The sequence below is a fragment of the Monodon monoceros genome, unplaced genomic scaffold, assembly GCF_005190385.1.
Source record: "Monodon monoceros isolate NGI ecotype Baffin Bay Population unplaced genomic scaffold, NGI_Narwhal_1 Super_Scaffold_18, whole genome shotgun sequence".
Classification (NCBI taxonomy): Eukaryota; Metazoa; Chordata; class Mammalia; order Artiodactyla; family Monodontidae; genus Monodon; species Monodon monoceros.
Window position 1 is genome coordinate 99,417,844 of NW_021703774.1, and position 20,167 is coordinate 99,438,010.

Consider the following 20,167-nt stretch of genomic DNA (forward strand, 5'->3'; position numbering starts at 1 on the left):
AATTAATGAAGTAATTATAAAGTTGACACATATAAGGTCGTGTGCAGTTTAAGTTTTTTTTTAAACTTCTGTGTGTTATCTAGCCAAACTGAGAAATGTGGTATCTCAGATAAGCAGGATTCCATTTAACTTACAGTTCAACACCTAACTTTTACAAAGAAATGTAGTATATTGAATATATTAAACATAATTCAACTTTTTCTTAAGACTCAGAGAAGTTCACTGCTGTGATCATTATTGTAGTGTGCAATAATACAGTGATGTCTTCAGGGCTTTCAGAAAATGGACTTAGCTTTGCTCTTACTTCCTCAAATACGAGGGTACTTGTTAGGGTACCAAAAGAGGTGAACTGGAAACAGTGCCTCAAACAGTGTTCTTCTCTTCTCCCTCACTTCTGTTTCTGTTCTCTGTCATTTACTGCTGCTGTCAATGAATTGCTTTCCATTATTTATAGTTACTTCTAATTGTTACATTTATGCCAGCTTCTGCTCTTCTATTAGCTTTTCTTCTTTCTTTCTCTCTTATCCTCCTTAACTTCTCTCCAATCTAGACTTTGGAGCCAGCTGTGGTTGCCTTACTTTCTACTGTCAGAAAACAAAGAAATTCTACCTCTGTCTGGTATACTGGCTAATCATAGTACATGTTCTAAGATCTCTGTATGTATGGTTCATTTAAGAATTGCTGCTATTTTGACAATATTTTCACAACTTCCTAAGTATTTGAACTTAAAAACTTCTGAATAATTGATAAGTGCAATACAATTTTATTTATCTCATTGGTAATATCTAACAAATGAGCAGACATAATTACTGTGACAAGGGATATACAATGCAGAATCTTTAAAATTTTTAGTCAATTTTTTGCAATGAAGTTTTATTATTTTGTGTAAATGTTGTAAATCCCCAGAACACTAACTATATTACTATTTCATAGAGTGTTCAACTGAAACATAATTTTAGATTCTGTCTATTCATCTTTCCTCTAGTACTGTGAATATAAAGTATTTTATAAGAGGAATTTAAGTGCTCAGGTTAATAATTACAAATATTTCTAAGGTATTAATTGACTGAGTTCTTTTGGTTTTTAATAACTTCCATTTTGCTATAAAATCATTTATTGCTTCAAAACTATCAGTGAGTTTGGTCTTTTTTTAAGGTCTTAGCTGACAGTGTTAATCATACTTATTGGCAGTTTGAACTAATATTAAATTTTTTATCTCTATGCATCAATACTGAGATTAATTCAAATTCTAGAGTAAACTGTCATGATCAATAGGGGTAAATAAGTAGCAAGAGGTTATTTGAAAAATGACATATGTACTCAAAAACCAGTAAAAAAATTTTTTAACATAATCTTGCACTTTCTACTTTATGATTTTTAGAGGAACTTGCCTGATTTCGAAAAATACTCCTATTTTTTCTTTTTTATATATATCTTTACTGGAGTATAATTGCTTTACAATGTTGTGCTAGTTTCTGCTGTACAACAAAGTGAATCAGCTATATGCATACACATATCCCCTCCTTCTTGAACCTCCCTCCCACCCTCCCTATCCCACCCCTCTAGGTCGTCACAAAGCATCGAGCTGATCTCCCTGTGCTATGTGGCAGCTTCCCACTAATGCTCCCCCTTTTATTTATTTTTTTTATTTTTTATTTTTTTTGCGGTACGCGGGCCTCTCACTGTTGTGGCCTCTCCCGTTGCGGAGCACAGGCTCCGGACGCGCAGGCTCAGTGGCCATGGCTCACGGGCCCAGCCGCTCCGTGGCATGTGGGATCTTCCCAGACCGGGGCACGAACCCGTGTCCCCTGCATCGGCAGGCGGACTCTCAACCACTGCGCCATCAGGGAAGCCCTGCTCCTCCTTTTAAAGTACATCAAGTATAAAACCCTCTGAAGTAAACATTATGATTAAGTTGGTATTTGCATAAGTTCCAGGCCAAGATGGCGATATAGGCTCCTCTCGTATCTCCTCCCACACACAAAACACCAAATCTATAGCTACATAAGGAACAATTCCCTTCAAAAGAAACAAGCTGAGAAAGAAACATCTACACATTGGGTGGATAAGAAAATGCCCACACCAAAACTAGTAGGAAAGCTGAGACTCACTTTTGCCATAAACCCCACGTCAAGCACAGGGCCATACAATGGGAGGGAACACCTGACTTCCAGTTTCTTCCTTAGAAGCAAACGGCTTGGATCCCACATCTAGTGCTCCAACTTTTAAGACTTCCACCTGAGTGATGGGCCCTCAAAACACTTAGCTGTGAAAACCAACAGGGCTTGAGTCTGACACACAAGATTACAGCAAACAAAGAAGCAGTTCTTAACAGGCTTCCAAGGATGTACTATGGCTATCCCCTTAGAACTCAGTACAGAAGGAGCAGTACAAGGGAACCCTGTAAGACTATCAGCAGAAACTGCAGGCCAGAAGGTAGTGGCATGATATATTCAAAGTGCTGAAAGAAAAAAACTGCCAACCAAGAACACTCTTCCTGGGACTTCCCTGGTGATGCAGTGGTTAAGAATCCGCCCTGCCAATGCAGGGGACACAGGTTCGATCCCTGGTCCGGGAAGATCCCACATGCCATGAAACAACTAAGCCTGTGCACCACAACCACTGAACCAGTGCTCTAGGGCCCACGTGCCGCAACTACTGAGCCTGTGTGCTGCAACTACTGAAGTCCGCGCACCTAGAGCCCATCCACAACAAGAGAAGCCACTGCAATGAGAAGCCCCTGCTCACTGCAGATAGAGAAAGCCCACGTGCAGCAACAAAGGCCCAATGCAGCCAAAATAAATAAATAACTAAATAACTAAATAAATAAAATACTCTTTGAGTTAAAAAAAAAAGAATACTCTTCCTGGCAGTTGTCCTTCAGAATTGAAAGAGAGATAAAGCATTTTCCAGAGAAGCAAAAGCTGAAAGAGTTCATCTCCACTAGACTAACCTTACAAGAAATGTTACAGGGACTTCTTCAAGCTGAAATAAAAGGATACTAATTATTAATAGGAAAACATGAAAATTTAAATCTCATTGATAAAGGTAAATATATAGTTAAATTCATAATACTCTAATGTTGTAATGGTGGTAAGTAAATTACTTATAACTATAGTATGAAAGTTCAAAGACAAAAGTATTAAAAGTAACTAAAACTACAATGATTTGTTAATGGGTACACTGATAAAAAGAAGTAAATTTTGACATCAAAAACAAAATAAAGGGGGGACAGAGTAAAAATGTAAAGCTTTAGTATACATTCAAAGTTAAGTTCTTATCAACTTAAAATAGACTGTCATACATGTAAGATGTTTTATGTAAGCCTCAAGAAAACTACAAAGCAAAACTTATCATAGATACACAAAGATAAAGGAAACTAAACATTCCACTACAGAAAATCATCAAATTATAAAGGCAGAGAGCAACAGAAGAAAGGAACGAAGGAATTAAAAACAGCCAGAGAACAATGAACAAAATGGTAATAGTAGGTCCATACCTATCAATAATTAAATATAGATGGACTAAATTCTCTAATCAAATGACAGAGTGGTTTAATAAAAAAATAAGACCTAACTGTATACTGCCTAGAAAGACTCACTTCAGTTTTAAGGACACACATAGACTGAAAGTGAAGGGATGTAAAAATATATTCCATGTAAATGGAAACCAAAAGAAAGCTGAGATAACTACACTTATTTAAAAAAAAAACAGACTTTAGGCCAAAAGTGTAACAAGAGACAAAGAGGGTCATTATATAATGATAAAGGGGTCAATCCAACAAAAGAATATAACATTTGTAAATATTTTGCACCTAAAAAACACAGGAGCACCTAAATATATAAAGCAAGTATTAACAGACAGCAACATATTAATGTAGGGGGCTTTAATATCCCAGTTTCATCAATGGATAGATCATCCAGACAGAAAATCAATACGAAAACATTGGACCTGAACTACAAGTTAGACCAAATGGACTTAACATTTACAGAACATTCCATCCAACACATGACAGGAGTGTACATATTCTTCTCAAGTGCATATGGAACATTCTCCAGGACAGATCATATGTTAGGTCACAAAACAAGTCTTAATAAATTTAAGAAGATTAAAATCATATCAAGCATCTTCCAACTACAATGGTATAAAAGTAGAAATCAATTATAAGAAGAAAACTGGAAAATTCACAATTACTTGGAGATTAAACAACATGCTACATAACAACCAATGTGTCAAAGAATAAATCAACAGAGAAATCAAAATTATCTTAAGACAAATTAAAATGGAAATATAATACACCAAAACTTATGGGATGCAGCAAAAGCAGATATAAGAGGGAAGTTTATAGCAATAAACGCCTACATTAAGAAACAAGAAAGATACCAAATAAAACAACCTAAATTTCTACCTTAGGAAATAAAAAAGGAAGAACAAACTAAGCCCAAAGTTAGTAGAAGGAAGGAAATAAATATCAGAGTGGAAATAAATTAAACAGTGACTAAAAAGACATAGAAAATATCAATGAAACTAAGAGCTGAGTTTTTAAAAAGATAAACACAATAGACAAACCTTTAGCAAGGCTTAACAAGAAAAAAAGAGAGAGAACTTAAATAAATAAAATCAGAAATGAAAGAGGAAATGTTACAACTTGACACCAAAAAAATACTAAGGATCAAAAGGGACTACTATGAACAATTATACACTAACAAATTGGTCAGCAAAGAAAAAAATAGGTAAAATCCTAGAAACATACAACTCAAGACTGAATCATGAAGAAAATATAAAATGAGATCTCAATAGACCAATTACTAGTAAGGAGATTGAATCAGTAATAATAATAATAAAAAAAAAATCTCCCAACAACAAAAGTCCAGAACCAAATGGCTTTATTGGTGAATTCTAACAAACATTTAAGAATTAATACCAATCCTTCTCAAACTAGTCTAAAGAAAAGAGACGGGAACATTTCCAAACTCATTTTACCAGGCCAGCATTCCCCTGATACCAAAACCAGACAAGGATGCCACAAGAAAAGAAAATTACAGGCCAACATCACTGATGAACATAGACATGAAAATCTTCAAAAAATATTAGCAAACTGAATGGCCAGCATCAAAAAATCTACAAACAATAAATGCTGGAGATGGTGTGGAGAAAAGGGAACCCTCCTACACTGTTGGTGGGAATATAAATTGGTACAGCCACGATGGAGGTTCCTTAAAAAACTGAAAATAGAGCTACCATACAATTCAGCAATCCCACTCCTGAGCATATATCTGGAGGAAACCATAATTTGAAAGGATGCATCCACCCTGATGTTCACTGCAGCACTATTTACATCAGCCAAGACATGGAAGCAACCTAAATGTCCATCAACAGAGGAATGCATAAAGAAGATGTGGTACATATATACAACGGAATATTACTCAGCCACAAAAAGGAACGAAATAATGCCATCTGCAGTGACATGGATGGACCTAGAGACTGTCATACAGAGTGAAGTAAGTCAGAAAGAGAAAGACAAATATCATATAATATCACTTACATGTGGAATCTAGAAAAATGGTACAGATGAACGTATTTGCAAAGCAGAAACAGAGTCACAGATATAGAAAAAAACTTATGGTTACCAAGGGGGGAAGGTAGGCAGATGGGATGAACTGGAAGATTGGGATTGACATATATACACTACTATAAATAAAATAGATAACAAATGAGAACCTACTGTCTAGCACAGGGAGCTCTACTCAGTGCTCTGTGGTGACCTAGATGAGAAGGGAATCTAAAAAAAGAGTGGATGTATGTATATGTATAACTGATTCACTTTGCTGTACAGCAGAAACTAACACAACATTGTAAAGCAACTATACTCCCATATCACTTAATAAAAAAAAGTATTTTAAAATAAATATTTTTAAAAAATATTAGCAAACTGAATTCAACAATGCATTAAAAGAATCATATACCATGATCAAGTGGGATTAGGTCCAGGGACATAAGGATGGTTCAACATCTGCAAATCAATGAGATACCACATTAACAAAATGAAGGATAAAAGTCATATGATCATCTCAAAAGATGCAGAAAAAGCACCTGACAAAGTTCAATATCCATTCATGATGAAAATGCACAACACGTGGTTATAGGGGGAATGTACTCCAACATAATAAAGGTCATATATGACAAACCTACAGTTAACATATTACACAACAGTGAAAAACTGAAAGCATTTCCTTTAAAATCAGGAACAAGACAAGGATGCCCACTCTCACCACTTCTATTCAATACAGAATTGGGAGTCCTAGCCAGAGAAATTAGGGGGAAAAAAAGGAATAGGAGGAATCCAAATTGGAAAGGAAGAAGTAAAATTTTAACTGTTTGTAAATGACATGATATTATATATAGAAAACCCTAAAGATGCCATCAAAAAACTGTTAGAACTAGTAAATGAATTCAGTAAACAGCAGTATACAAAATCAGTATATAAAAATCTGTTGTACTTCTATATATTAATAATGAATTATCAGAAAGAGAAATTAGTAAAATAATCCCATTTATAATTTCATCAAAAAGAATAAAATGCCTAGAAATACATTTATCCAAGGAGATGAAAAACCTGTACACTGAAAACTGTAAGACACTGATGAAAGAAACTGAAGAAGATACAAATAAATGGAAAGATATTCTGTGCTCATGAACTGGAATAATTAATATTGTGAAAATGTCCTTACTATCCTAAGTGATCTACAGATTCAATTCAACCCCCATCAAAATTCCAATGGCATTTTTCACAGAAATAGAACAAGGTATCCTAAAATTTGTATGCAACCACAAAAGACCCCAAATAGCCAAAGCAATCTTGAAGAAGAACAAAGCTGGAAGCATCACACTTCCTGATTGCAAACCATGTTACAAAGCTATAGTATAGTACATATTAGCATAGAAATGGACACATAGATCAATGGAACAGAATAGATGGCCCAGAAATAAACCCATGCATGTATAGCCAATTAATTTATGACAGAGGAGCTAAGAATATACAATACAATGGAAAGAACAGTATCTTCAATGAATGGTGCTGGCAAAACTGGAGAGCCAGATGCAAAAAAATGAAACTGGACCCCGATCCTACACTATACACAAAAATCAACTCAAACTGTATTCAAAACTTAAATTTATGACCTGAAACCATAAAACTCTTATAAGAAAAAACACGGGGTAAGCACCTTGATATCAGGCGTGGTGATGATTTTTTGGATTTGACACTAAAAGCAAAGGCAACAAAAGCAAAAATAAAAAAGAGGGACTCTATAAACTAAAAAGCTTCTGCACAGCAATGGAAACCAATAAAATGAAAAGGCAACCTACAGAATGGGAAAAAATATTTGCAAATCATTTACTGATAAGGAGTTAATATCCAAAATACATAAAGAACTCATACAACTCAAAAGCAAAGAAACAATCTAATTAAAAAATGGGCAGAGGAAATGAATATACGTTTTTTTCAAAGAAGATATACAAAGAGCCAATAGGTACATGAAAAGGTACTCAATATCACTAATCATCTGGGAAATGCATATCAAAATCAAATGAGATATCACCTTATACTGTTAGAATGGCTATCATCAAAAAGACATCAAAAAGAGATGAGTGTTGGCAAGGGTGTGGAGAAAAGGGAGCCCCTGTGCACTGTTGGTGGGCATGTAAACTGGTACAGCCATTAAGGAAAACAGCATGGAGCTTTCCCCCAAAATTAAAAATAGAACTATCATTCGATCCAGCAATACCACTTCTGGGTATATATTCAAAGGGAATGAAAACAGGTTATCAGAGATAACTGTACTCCTATGTTCATTGCAGCATTATTCACAATAGCTCAGATAAGGAAAAAACCTAAGTGCCCATCAACGGATGAATGGATAAAGAAGATGTGGTACTACCAAACGTAAAATAGATAGCTAGTGGGAAGCAGCCACAGAGCACAGGGAGATCAGCTCGGTGTTTTGTGACCACCTAGAGAGGTGGGATAAGGGAGGGTGGGAGGGAGGGAGACACAAGAGGAAAGAGATATGGGGACATATGTATATGTATAACTGATTCACTTTGTTATAAAGCAGAAACTAACACACCATTGTAAAGCAGTTATACTCTAACAAAGATGTTAAAAAAAAAAAGATGTGGTAAATATACATACAATGGAATATACAATGTGCCCTTTGGAACAACATGAATGGACCTTGAGGGCATTATGCTAAGTGAAATAAAACAGAGAAAGACAAATACTGCATGATATCACTTATGTGTGGAATCTTAAAAAAAAAAAAAAGTCAAACTCACAGAAACAGTGAGCAGGAAAGTGGTTGCCAGAGGCTGGGTGGTGGGGGAAATAGGAGAGGTTGCTAACAGGGTACAACCTTTCAGGTATAAGATGACTAAAGTCTGAGGGATCTAATATATAACATGATGACTACAGTTGGTAACACTAGTTGTATAATTGAAATTTGCTGAAAGATTAGAACTTGAATGTTCTCACACACACAAAATTTTTTATAAGTTCATGGTTGAACGTAAATTATTTCTCCTGTGGTAATATGATACATATCAGATTAATAATGTCCAAATTCAGTGTCTTCTAAATAAAGTGCATGTTATTCAAATAGGTCAATTTTTGGTTATTTAGTCCTCTACAAACTACAAGGATGGGAAAATAAGTCATAAATTTACTTCATTATAGTTCTGCTTTATGTATTTTATATGTTTACTTACTTTAATAAGTAATGCTTCGTTTGTAGCTTCAATTACTTTATTCCTGTTTTGGACTTGCTGATGCAAATTGCTTATAGTGTCCTGAGCTTCTTCTAATTCTAGTTTTGTTTTCTCTAACTGTTCATTTAGTTGCTGAACAGAAGTCTTTTGAGAATCAGCAGTAATCTTCCACTTTGCATGCTTCTCCTGATGTGAAATCATCTACATAGCCCCAAAATTGAAAAGGAAAGGAAGAAAGAAAACAGGGTGAAGTTGGTTTCAACAACATTCTAATACTTTCCATTTCCACTTAAAGGAAAGTAAATTCTGTTTGTAGTTACAAACATGATTTCTCAACAAATATACTAGAGGGAAAAAGGGGAGAAGGAACCCATAGTTTTAAATTTACTTAAGAACAGTTAACTAAATACCATGGACTGCTTTTGGATCCTGATTTGAACAAATGAGCTATAAAGACATTTTTGTGATAACTGAGGAAATCTGAACAATGACTGGATGTATGATGATATTAAGGAATTAAAGTCAATTTTTAGGTGTAATAATAGCATTGTGGTTATGTTTTTTTAAAATAGCCCTCATCCGACTTCCCTGATGGCGCAGTGGTTAAGAATCCACCTGCCAATGCAGGGACACGGGTTCGAACCCTGGTCCGGGAAGATCCCACATGTCTCAGAGCAACTAAGCCCGTGCACCACAACTACTGAACCTGCACTCTAGAGCCTGCGAGCCACAACTACTGAAGCCCGCGTGCCTAGAGCCTGTGCTCTGCAACAAGAGAAGCCACCACAATGAGAAGCCTGCACACCGCAATGAAGACCCAACGCAGCCAAAAATAAAAATAAATAAATAAATTTATTAAAATAGTCCGTATCTTTTAGAAATGTTTACTGATGAAACAATCATGTTTGGGATTTGCTTCAAAACAATATGTGATATGTGGGGGAATGTGGGGGAGGGAAGAAAGGGAAGTGGGTGAGGTTAAAGATATGGTGACCATACTTCCCAGTTTGCCTACAGCTGTCTAGGTTTTATGCCTGGTATCCTGGTGTAGTTACTAATAGCACCCTTTTTCATTCTCAAAAGTATTTCCTTTTAGATAAAAGAGATGGTCGACATACTTATAGATTAAATCAAATTGGCCATGAGTTGATAATTACTGAAGTTGAACAATATATAGGAAGAGTTATACTATTCTACTTTTGAATATGTTTAAAATTTTCCATAATAAAGTTTAAAAAAATCTCATTTTCACTGAAAAAAAATCAGGAGTTTTGCAATTAAATGACTTTTCTGACAACTCTGAAACCTGTATTTTAAAAATTACAGTTAAAAATTATTGATCTCCTTTCCTATTACTTTAATGACATATTCTCTCATTTTTATATTCAACCAACATACACACTTTAAAAAAATCTTTGTTAAGAACAACAACAAAAAAACCTATATATATATTTTTTAACCTGTAAGTATTTATTTTAATTACTCGTATTTGAAGGTCCTTATTTTTGGAAAATAGCAAGGCATTTTATTATCCACTCTTTCCATTCCTTAAAGGCTTCTACAGGTTTTGGCAAATTCACATTATCCTCATGACTATGTTTTGGAGGGAGGTGTGTCAGCAGATTCATCTTCAATCCACCTCACCAGCGCTTTGTACCCTTCCATAGTGCTACAACCAATAGCATGCTGTAACTTGTGTAAACAGATAGGGTAAAGGTTTAGGGGGCACTGGTCAGCTTTTTCCAAATCTTTGGAACTTTGCATTAGATGTTCAAGCCACTGGCAGTGTTAAAGTCCAAATCTGTGTCCAACCTCATGGGTTAAAGTCTTATAGGATCAAAGTGGCAAAACACTAGTCATTTCAGGAATGTAATAGTTATCAAAAATCGAATAGTTGTTTGAAGGTGTTCTCTGCAGCTTCTTTACCTTGCCTTCATAAGATAAACTATAAAAAAACGCCATACCTGACAAGGCTGAATATCCCCATACCATCTGTTAAAGAGGCCTGTCCAAAGGCAAAATTCCAGGGAATCTCTTGGGTAATGCTCAATCAGTGTTATTCCCACAACACAGAAGGCATCTTTAGGTTTCTAATTTTTTAGAACTTCAGGGTATGCCTGCATGAATTTGTAGGTTTTGGATGTTATCACTGACTCTAAAATAACACCTTGCAGAGACAGGAACTGGTTCTAGGAGATTTACTGTCAAGCCACAGAAAAATGCTTCACAGTAGCCCTTGAGTCATTTAATATATTCTTCACTGATAACTCTGGTGTTTCCTAGAGATCCAATGCACTGTATATAAATACTGCATTTCTCTGGAGAGGGTGTCTTTCTGTAAGGATCACTGAAAAACTTTTCAAAAGTCTTGGGGAGCCTCAGGATGGGAGGTATCCAATCTGATCACGAATGCAAGATGGGTCCAAAGGTATCACCCTCTGGCTGGAAGTCTTCATTTATCAAAAGCTGTTCCACCAGCACCTAACTTTTACTGTGACACAAGTGCTGGGTTCTTAAGATGAGAGCTGTTTTTAGTGTCTGTTTAGAGTTCCATACTGTTTGCATGATGAAAGGTCTCTTCCATTCACATCGTGTTCCTATGTAGAGCTTTCATTTTTCTGTCTGAATGGGTTAAACAGCTGTTTCACCACGAGGCTCAAAAGGACCAGCATGTCTGGGGCCTGACTGGAAAAGCATTGTGCTGGGTGCCTTCATCCCCGACAGGCCTCCAAGACACCAGCTGCAGCCCCTGTGCGAGTGTCCATATTAGGTATTTTTATATGATGCATATAAAATATTAATACCAGATATTAAACAGCAATACTAGAACCAATTTTTACAATTCATTTTATGTACTATTGCTTATAAATAATTTCAGGATGCTTATAAAACTAAAAGTAAAAAATTGGATGATTAAAATAAAAGTAGAAATTCAGACCATGTAATAAAAGCATACTGAGTAGTTCCTGGCAAATACCTGAGATGGACCAATTACTACTGATGGTCACTAAGTTGACCAGCTAATATCAAATAATTATGCTGAACTCATCAGCATTCACATTTGTCTCTAGAGACCAAAGGTTGTAATCTCTTGGCCTGAGGACTGGATTCAGCTTGCAAATGTGTTTTGTTTGGCAGACAATGTTTTCAAAGAGATATGACTCTAAATGCATTTAAACAAGACATGGTGACCACAAACCCAACTTATCCCTCACAAAGATGTTACCAAACTCCCTAGAAATGAGTTTAATATAAATGTATTTGCAACCATTGCCATACGGAAAAATGCTTTATTAGAACTTCATAAGTAATTTATTCAGATCTTAAACATAAATTCTGGATATCTTCAAATATAGTTTTTAAAAAGACAAGAAATGCTATTCTAATGGGTGACACTGCCCATTTCTATAAAGGCTCAGGACACATGGATAGATAAAAAGTATTGTACTGCCTCTCTAACTTACTATCAGAGCAAATGTTGAAAATTACAACACATTAATAGATCTACATCACATGAAACGGCTTATATTGGTTATTAAATACCTCCAGTTAGTTTTGGCAAGCGCTATTTTATAACCAATGATACAATGATAATGATGTGCCAGGCTCTGGTGTAAGAACTTTAACTACACTAATTCATTTAATCCTCAACACAGTTTTATGAAATAGATAGCATTATTATATCCATTTTAGTTAAAGATGTTAAGTTAGTTGCCCAAGGTTACATAAGTGTCAAGTAATGAGCTGAGATTTAGAACCAGGATGCCTGGCTAAAGAATTCAACCTCTTAACCCCACAGAATATTAGTTCACCGGATATGAAGCAAAAGTTATACGTTTAGGATACCAGAAATGGAAGACCACATGTATTACTCTATAATGAACATTTAAGAGCTAGACTTATACTTTGTTCAGATAGATCAACACACTTTAGCAGGGGGTAATAGAACAAATTAAATTTTTATTTACCTCTAGATGATAAGCTTCTTTGACAGATTCTACTTCTGCTGACAATTTCTTGATTTCTGCTTGCATTCTTGCTTCTAACTGAGCTTCACGTACTTGAGAAGCCCCCAACTCTTCAGCTAAATGTTTTCCATGAGCTTCCTTAAAATGACATATTAAGTAAAGGTTACATTACTTGTTTATTTGGTTATTATAGCTAAACAACTCAGCACATTTATAGAAGTATCTTAATCTTTTATAATACTATATACTCAAACACAGTTACCATGTTAAATGTACACTTTAAAAAATGTATTAATCTAGATTTTAATCTATATCTTTAAGAGAGTACTAATGGGAAAGTATCAGTATATTGTTTGTTATCATAATATAATAGAAGTTCACTAACCAATGCGTTTTGTAAAATAAACTAATAACCACAGAACACTGAACTTTGGCAGATAATAGTCTGCTCTTAGGTATGGGTATGCATTTTTGCTCACCAGATGTGCTGTTTGCTTATCTACAGTCAGTTGTGTATTTATCTAGACCTATTTATGCTAGTTGTGTTTGTGACTACAATTATGTAATTTTATTATACATTATGAACATTGATGAAATATGCATGTAAAATGAATGTTTTTATATGAAAACTAAGTTATATGCTTTGAGACAATTCAATAAGTAAGTCACAAACATTTGCTACCCAATTAGAACCAGTCAGGATAGTTGTAAAATATTGTGTGAAATCCCATAAAAAATATGAGATGCTATCCTCTGATTCACAAATGTCTTTCAATTCTTTTTCCATTTTAAGAAACTAAAATTGGAAACTATAGATGATGGAATATGAGTATGGTTTATGCAAGAAAGACTAGGTGGAATTTTAATCAAGTGACCCTACCATACACCAAAACCCAAGATTTGGTCCCACATTAAAAGAGTAACGTATGAATGTAAACTTAGATTTTTGGGTTAAAATATAATACTTAAAGTGTCATTTTTTTAAAATAAATGTATTTATTTTGTTTATTTATTATTTTTGGCTGGATTGGGTCTTCGTTGCTGTGCGGGCTTTCTCTAGTTGCGGCGAGCGGGGGCTACTCTTCGTTGTGGTGAGCGGGCTTCTCACTGTGGTGGCTTCTCTTGTTGCGAAGCACGGGCTCTAGTCACGCGGGCTTCAGTAGTTGAGGCACGGGGGCTCAGGAGTTGTGGCGCACGGGCCTAGTTGCTCTGCAGCATGTGGGATCTTCCTGGACCAGGGCTTGAACCTGTGTCCCCTGCGTTGGCAGGCGGATTCTTAACCACTGTGCCACCAGGGAAGCCCTAAAGTGTCATTTTTTAAAAAAATGTTTATTTATTTATTTATCTTTGGCTGCGTTGGGGCTGCATTGGGTCTTCATTTTTTCTTTTTCTTTTTTTTTTTTATGCGGTACGCGGGCCTCTCACTGTTGTGGCCTCTCCCGTTGCGGAGCACAGGCTGCAGATGCACAGGCTCAGCGGCCACGGCTCATGGGCCCAGCCGCTCTGCGGCATGTGGGATCTTCCCGGACCGGGGCATGAACCCGTGTCCCCTGCATCGGCAGGCGGACTCTCAACCACTGTGCCACCAGGGAAGCCCTGGGTCTTCGTTTTTGCGTGTGGGCTGTCTTTAGCTGCGTCAAGCATGGGCTACTCTTGGTTGCGGTGCACGTGTTTCTCATTGCGGTGGCTTTTCTTGTTGTGGAGCACTGGCTCTAGGTGCCTGGGCTTCAGTAGTTGTGGCACATGGGCTTCAGTAGTTGTGGCTTGTAGGCTCTAGAGAGCAGGCTCAGTAGTTGTGATGCACGCACTTAGTTGCTCCGCAGCATGTAGGATCTTCCAGGACCAGGGCTCGAACCCATGTCCCCTGCATTGGCAGGCGGATTCTTAACCACTGCGCCACCAGGGAAGGCCTAAAATGTCATTTTTAATAATTCCCCACTTTCACTTACTTATTTGATTAACTGAGCTTAGTTTATCAGATAAAATCAATTATACTACATTTAGATCCTATTGATAAGGACAGAAATGAGATAAAAGTAGATAGCCTCCCTTTTCCTAGTAGACTCCCATGTGCCTGACATTCTAGTAAAAATTCCCTGTATATTTTTTATTAGTCTAACCACCCAGAAATGTGAATAAAAATGTCATTAGGTTAACCAAGGCTAAATGTAAAAACATTTTCAGTCAATTCCCGTACTGAATTAGTAACCATAATAGAAAGCAGAAAAATCACAAGAACTTTTCTAGAATACCAATAAATACATTTTTCTCGAAGTCTAAGTAATTAACTCACATATATCAATCTAAATATTTTTAAGCCAAGTTGTTAACTTTCTATCTAATACTAGGGAAATACAATCTATATTAGTGCTCTTGCTATTTAAAAGCTCTTTTCCTCCCCAAGGGTTCTGGACTGCAGGTTTCTAACAGTTATAAATTTAGATAGTCAGTTTTCATATATGAATGGCTACAAATGTAAAAAGTTTTTACTAAAAAAGATTTATTAGAGACTTCCCTGGTGGTCCAGTGGTAAAGAATCCGCCTTACAATGCAGGGGACGCGGGTGCAATTCCTTGTCAGGGAACTAAGAGCACACATGCTGCGGGGCAACTAAGCCAGTGTGCCACAATTACTGAGCTCGCGTGCCTCAACTAGAGCCTGCGTGCCGCAAGCTACAGAACCCATGCGCCCTGAGCCCAAGCGCCACAACTACCGAACCCACACTCCCTGGAGCCTGCATGCCACAACTAGAGAGAAGCCCACGCGCCGCAATGAAGAGCCTGTGTGCTGCAGTGAAAGATCCCACATGCCTCAATGAAGATCCCGTGTGCTGCAACTAAGACACAATGCAGCCAAAAATAAATTATATTAAATAAATAAATAATGAATAAATCTTTTAAAAAAGATTTATTAGATTTTTTTGTTTGAGTGATAGCTCAAATTCACTTGAAAGTCTGAAAGTGCTTTATAACTCATTTTATTGAAAACTAATTAGTTTGACTAATAGTTCTGAGAGACTTCCAAGTTACACTACAATGCTGTGCTAAATATAACAGTTTTTTTTTAAATTTGGGTAAAATACACATAACATAAAATTTACCACCTTAATCATTTTTAAGTGTAAAATTTGGTGGCATTAAATACATTCACATTGTTGTGGAACACAATTAACTTTTGTAAGAACTATATTCTATAGTCGAAAAAGTAAAGGTTAAAAATTTTAGTATTTTCAGTAAGGTAAAATTAGAATAGGGATTACTTTCTCTTTAGAGAGTTGCTTTATTTCCTCCAGTTCACTTGACAGCCTTTCTACTTCTCTCTGTGCTTGGACTTGTTGACGATGAGCCTCCACCAATTCTGTATGAGAGTTCTGCATCTGCTCCCGAGATAGCCTCAATTCTTGCTCCAAATCTATGGCCTCCTTGTACTGAGTTGCAATGTACTGTTCCTGCTCTTTCATAACCTGAAATGCACAAGATATTTGTAGGTTTCAAAATAAAATGATACAGATAACCTATTCTTACTCTGATTTCTCTTTTAATAAATGACTTAACCCCTCCCAACTAAACCTCTATATAATTTAACATATAATGAATATCATCCACTGTGAAACTAACATTTGAAAATGTTTTCTTTTTTAATGATAAAAAAATGACAGAAGTACTGTAATAAATCTGGGACTCACTGGTATATTTTACATGACTTTAATATGCAAGCTGCATAATCTTTTAACATTATGATGCAACATCACAGAATATATAATAATATAAAGAGAAGAAAGACGTTAATATTTGATTATCCATGTCAAAGATGGAGAATATACTGGCGTGAATAATCAAAACCTACCATTAACCCACACAGCTTGGTTAAGGATGATCTTATTCTCTGCAAAAGGGAAATTTGTTATTGGGACTACTACTCCTTCTGAAAACCTTTTACATTCCTCAGTTAAATCCCTAGTAAAGTATTATTTCTTAGAGAAAAAAAAAATCAGTAAAAAGTAAATTAGTTCTAAATTGGCTCAGTGAGGTAGATTAGATGGTAGATAATGACGCTTGACTTTAGGGCTGATAAGAAGGAAAGAAACCAGTACAAATCACTAGGACCCTAATGTCTAGAAAGGGGGCCTAAGGTCCAACAGTGTTGTACATCAGTATAAATCTCATGTAAATATTTTTAGCCAGCCCTTGTTAAGGAACATGCAATGATTGAGCCAGTAACCTTTCGTTTTTCTCACTGGGGCCCAAACTTGGTCTCAGAGACCCTGCTTAATTTATGTATTGATATATAATCCAACAAATATTTATTCATGCTTACTATGTGATATGTACTATTCTAGGTGTTGAGGATAAAGGAGTGAACAGAGGAGACAAAGTGGCTACCCTTGTGGAGTTTATATTCAACTGGAAGAGACAGATAATCAATTAATCAAACACAATAAAGAGCTATATATTGATATTAAGTTTTAAAGTTGAGTATAGTATTTAAAAACAAAAAAAAGTTACATCCATGAGAGCTCTTAGAAACAAATTCACTTTTAAAAAAAGGCAAGTGGGTGGAATGAGTTCAGTAGTCAACACACATGCAAACTGATGATATGAAGCCATCAAACTTTATCTGGCAACTCAATGTACTTGGCCTCAATAAAATACAACTATCTGTTAATTCATTCTCTGGATAGAGTCCCTCAAGGACAAAGGAGTGCATCCTATTAATATCTGATCTTCAGTTCTATCACATAGTAGGTTCTCAATTAAAACATACATATATTTATTGATCAAGTGTGCATATATCATGGATTTACTATGTGAGAGATATTATGCGAATGCCTATAAGGAATATAAAGACAATTAAGATGATAACCTCACCTATAATCAGAACATCAGAATAAAGTAATTAATAAGGAAAATAATAGGTATCTGGCACAAATAATTAGCCTAAAAATACTTATGGCACAGTTTCTGTGCATACTAAATACCAATCACATACTAAAACCAATCAGTTTAAAATATAAAGATTTTAGACGAGGGGAAGATGGCGGAAGAGTAAGACGCGATCACCTTCCTCCCCACAGATACACCAGAAATACATCTACACGTGGAACAACTCCTACAGAACACCTACTGAACGCTGGCAGAAGACCTCAGCCCTCCCAAAAGGCAAGAAACTCCCCACGTACCTGGGCAGGGCAAAAGAAAAAACAGAGACAAAAGAATAGGGACGGGACCTGCACCGGGGGAGGGAGCTGTGAAGGAGGAAAGGTTTCCACACACTAGGAAGCCCCTTCGCAGGCGGAGACTGCCGGTGGCGGAGGTGGAAGCTTCGGAGCCGCGGAGGAGAGCGCAGCAACAGGGGGGCGGAGCGCAAAGTGGCGAGATTCCCGCACAGAGGATCGGTGCCGACCGGCACTCACCAGCCCGAGAGGCTAGTCTGCTCACCCGCTGGGGCGGGCGGGGCTGCGAGCTGAGGCTCGGGTTTCGGTCGGAGCGCAGGGAGAGGACTGGGGTTGGCGGCGTGAATACAGCCTGCAGGAGGTTAGTGCATCACGGCTGGCCGGGAGGGAGTCCGGGGAAAAGTCTGGATCTACCGAGGAGGCAAGAGACTTTTTCTTCCCTCTCTGTTTCCTGGTGCGCGATAAGAGGGGATTAAGAGCGCTGCTAAAAGGAGCTCCAGAGACGGGCTCGAGCCACGGCTAAAAGCGCGGACCCCAGAGACCTGCATGAGACGCTAAGGCTGCTGCTGCCGCCACCAAGCAGCCTCTGTGCGAGCACAGGTCACTATCCACACCCCCTTCCGGGGAGCCTGTGCAGCCCGCCACTGCCAGGGTCCCGGGATCCAGAAAAAACTTCCCCGGGAGAACGCACGGCACGCCTCAGGCTGGTGCAACGTCATGCCGGCCTCTGCCACCGCAGGCCCACCCCGCACTCCGTGCCCCTCCGTCCCTCTGGCCTGAGTGAGCCAGAGCCCCCGACTCAGCGGCTCCTTTAACCCCGTCCTGTCTGAGCGAAGAACAGACGCACTCTTGAGACCTACACGCAGAGCGGGGGTCAAATCCAAAACTGAGTCCCTGGGAGCTGTGAGAACAAAGAAGAGAAAGGGAAATCTCTCCCAGCAGCCTCAGAAACAGCGGATTAAAGTTCCACAATCAACGTGATGTACCCTGCATCTGTGAATACATGAATAGAAAACAAATCATCCCATTTTGAGGAGGTGGACTTTGAGAGCAAGATTTATGATTTTTCCCCCTTTCCTCTTTTTGTGACTGTGTATGTGTATGCTTCTGTGTGAGATTTTGTCTGTATAGCTTTGCTTCCACCATTTGTCCTAGGGTTCTATCCGTCCGTTTTTTTTTTCTTTTTAATTCTTTTTCTTAATAATTATTTTTATTTTAATAACTTTATTTTATTTTATCTTCTTTGTTTCTTTCCTTCCCTCCCTCCTTTAGACAATGAATCATCCCAAATTGAGGAGATGGACTTTGAGAGCAAGATTTATGATCTTTTCCCCTTTTCCTCTTTTTGTGAGTGTGTATGTGTATACTTCTGTGTGAGATTCTGTCTGTAGAGCTTTGCTTCCACCATTTGTCCTAGGGTTCTATCTGTCCGTTTTTTTTTTAATAATTATTTTTTATTTTAATAACTTTGTTATATTTTATCTTACTTTATTTTACTTTATCTTCTTTCTTTCTCTCCTTCCTTCCCTCCTTCTTTCCTTCCTCCCTCCTTTCTTTCTTTCCTTCTTTCTTTCTACTTCTACTAATTCTTTCTTTCTACTTTTTCTCCCTTTTATTCTGAGCCATGTGGATGAAAGGCTCTTGGTGCTGCAGCCAGGAGTCAGTGCTGTGCCTCTGAGGTGGGAGAGCCAACTTTAGGACACTGGTCCACAAGAGACCTCCCAGCTCCACATAATATCAAATGGCGAAAATCTCCCAATGATCTCCATCTCAACACCAGCACCCAGCTTCACTCAACAACCAGCAAGTTACAGTGCTGGACACCCTATACCAAACAACTAGCAAGACAAGAACACAACCCCACCCATTAGCAGAGAGGCTGCCTAAAATCATAATAAGTCCACAGACACCCCAAAACACACCACCAGACGTGGACCTGCCCACCAGAAAGACAAGATCCAGCCTCATCCACCAGAACACAGGCACTAGTCCCCTCCACCAGGAAGCTACACAACCCATTGAACCAACCTTAGCCACTGGGGACAGACACCAAAAACAACGGGAACTATGAACCAGCAGCCTGCAAAAAGGAGACCCCAAACTCAGTAAGATAAGCAAAATGAGAAGACAGAAAAACACACAGCAGATGAAGGAGCAAGATAAAAACCCACCAGACCTAACAAATGAAGAGGAAATAGGCAGTCTACCTGAAAAAGAATTCAGAACAATGATAGTAAAGATGATCCAAAATCTTGGAAAT

At 37.5% G+C, this 20,167-nt stretch overlaps 1 protein-coding gene and 1 pseudogene across 8 annotated transcripts in view; both read right to left on the reverse strand.

Moving 5' to 3' along the window:
• CCDC18 (coiled-coil domain containing 18) overlaps positions 1 to 20,167 on the reverse strand; it is a 117,905-nt gene that overhangs the window by 9,189 nt on the left and 88,549 nt on the right. For 6 of the 8 annotated variants that reach the window (XM_029228829.1, XM_029228830.1, XM_029228832.1 and 3 more), the window contains 3 exons: positions 15,994 to 16,197; positions 12,735 to 12,872; positions 8,767 to 8,967 (listed from right to left, as the gene is read on the reverse strand). In XM_029228829.1, the coding sequence (XP_029084662.1) occupies positions 8,767 to 8,967; positions 12,735 to 12,872; positions 15,994 to 16,197 (543 nt within the window). Of the gene's footprint in view, positions 1 to 8,766; positions 8,968 to 11,407; positions 11,516 to 12,734; positions 12,873 to 15,993; positions 16,198 to 20,167 lie in introns of those variants that run through there. The other 2 variants (XM_029228836.1, XM_029228835.1) reach the window with 2 other exon arrangements.
• On the reverse strand, positions 10,266 to 11,222 carry LOC114898773 (annotated as a pseudogene).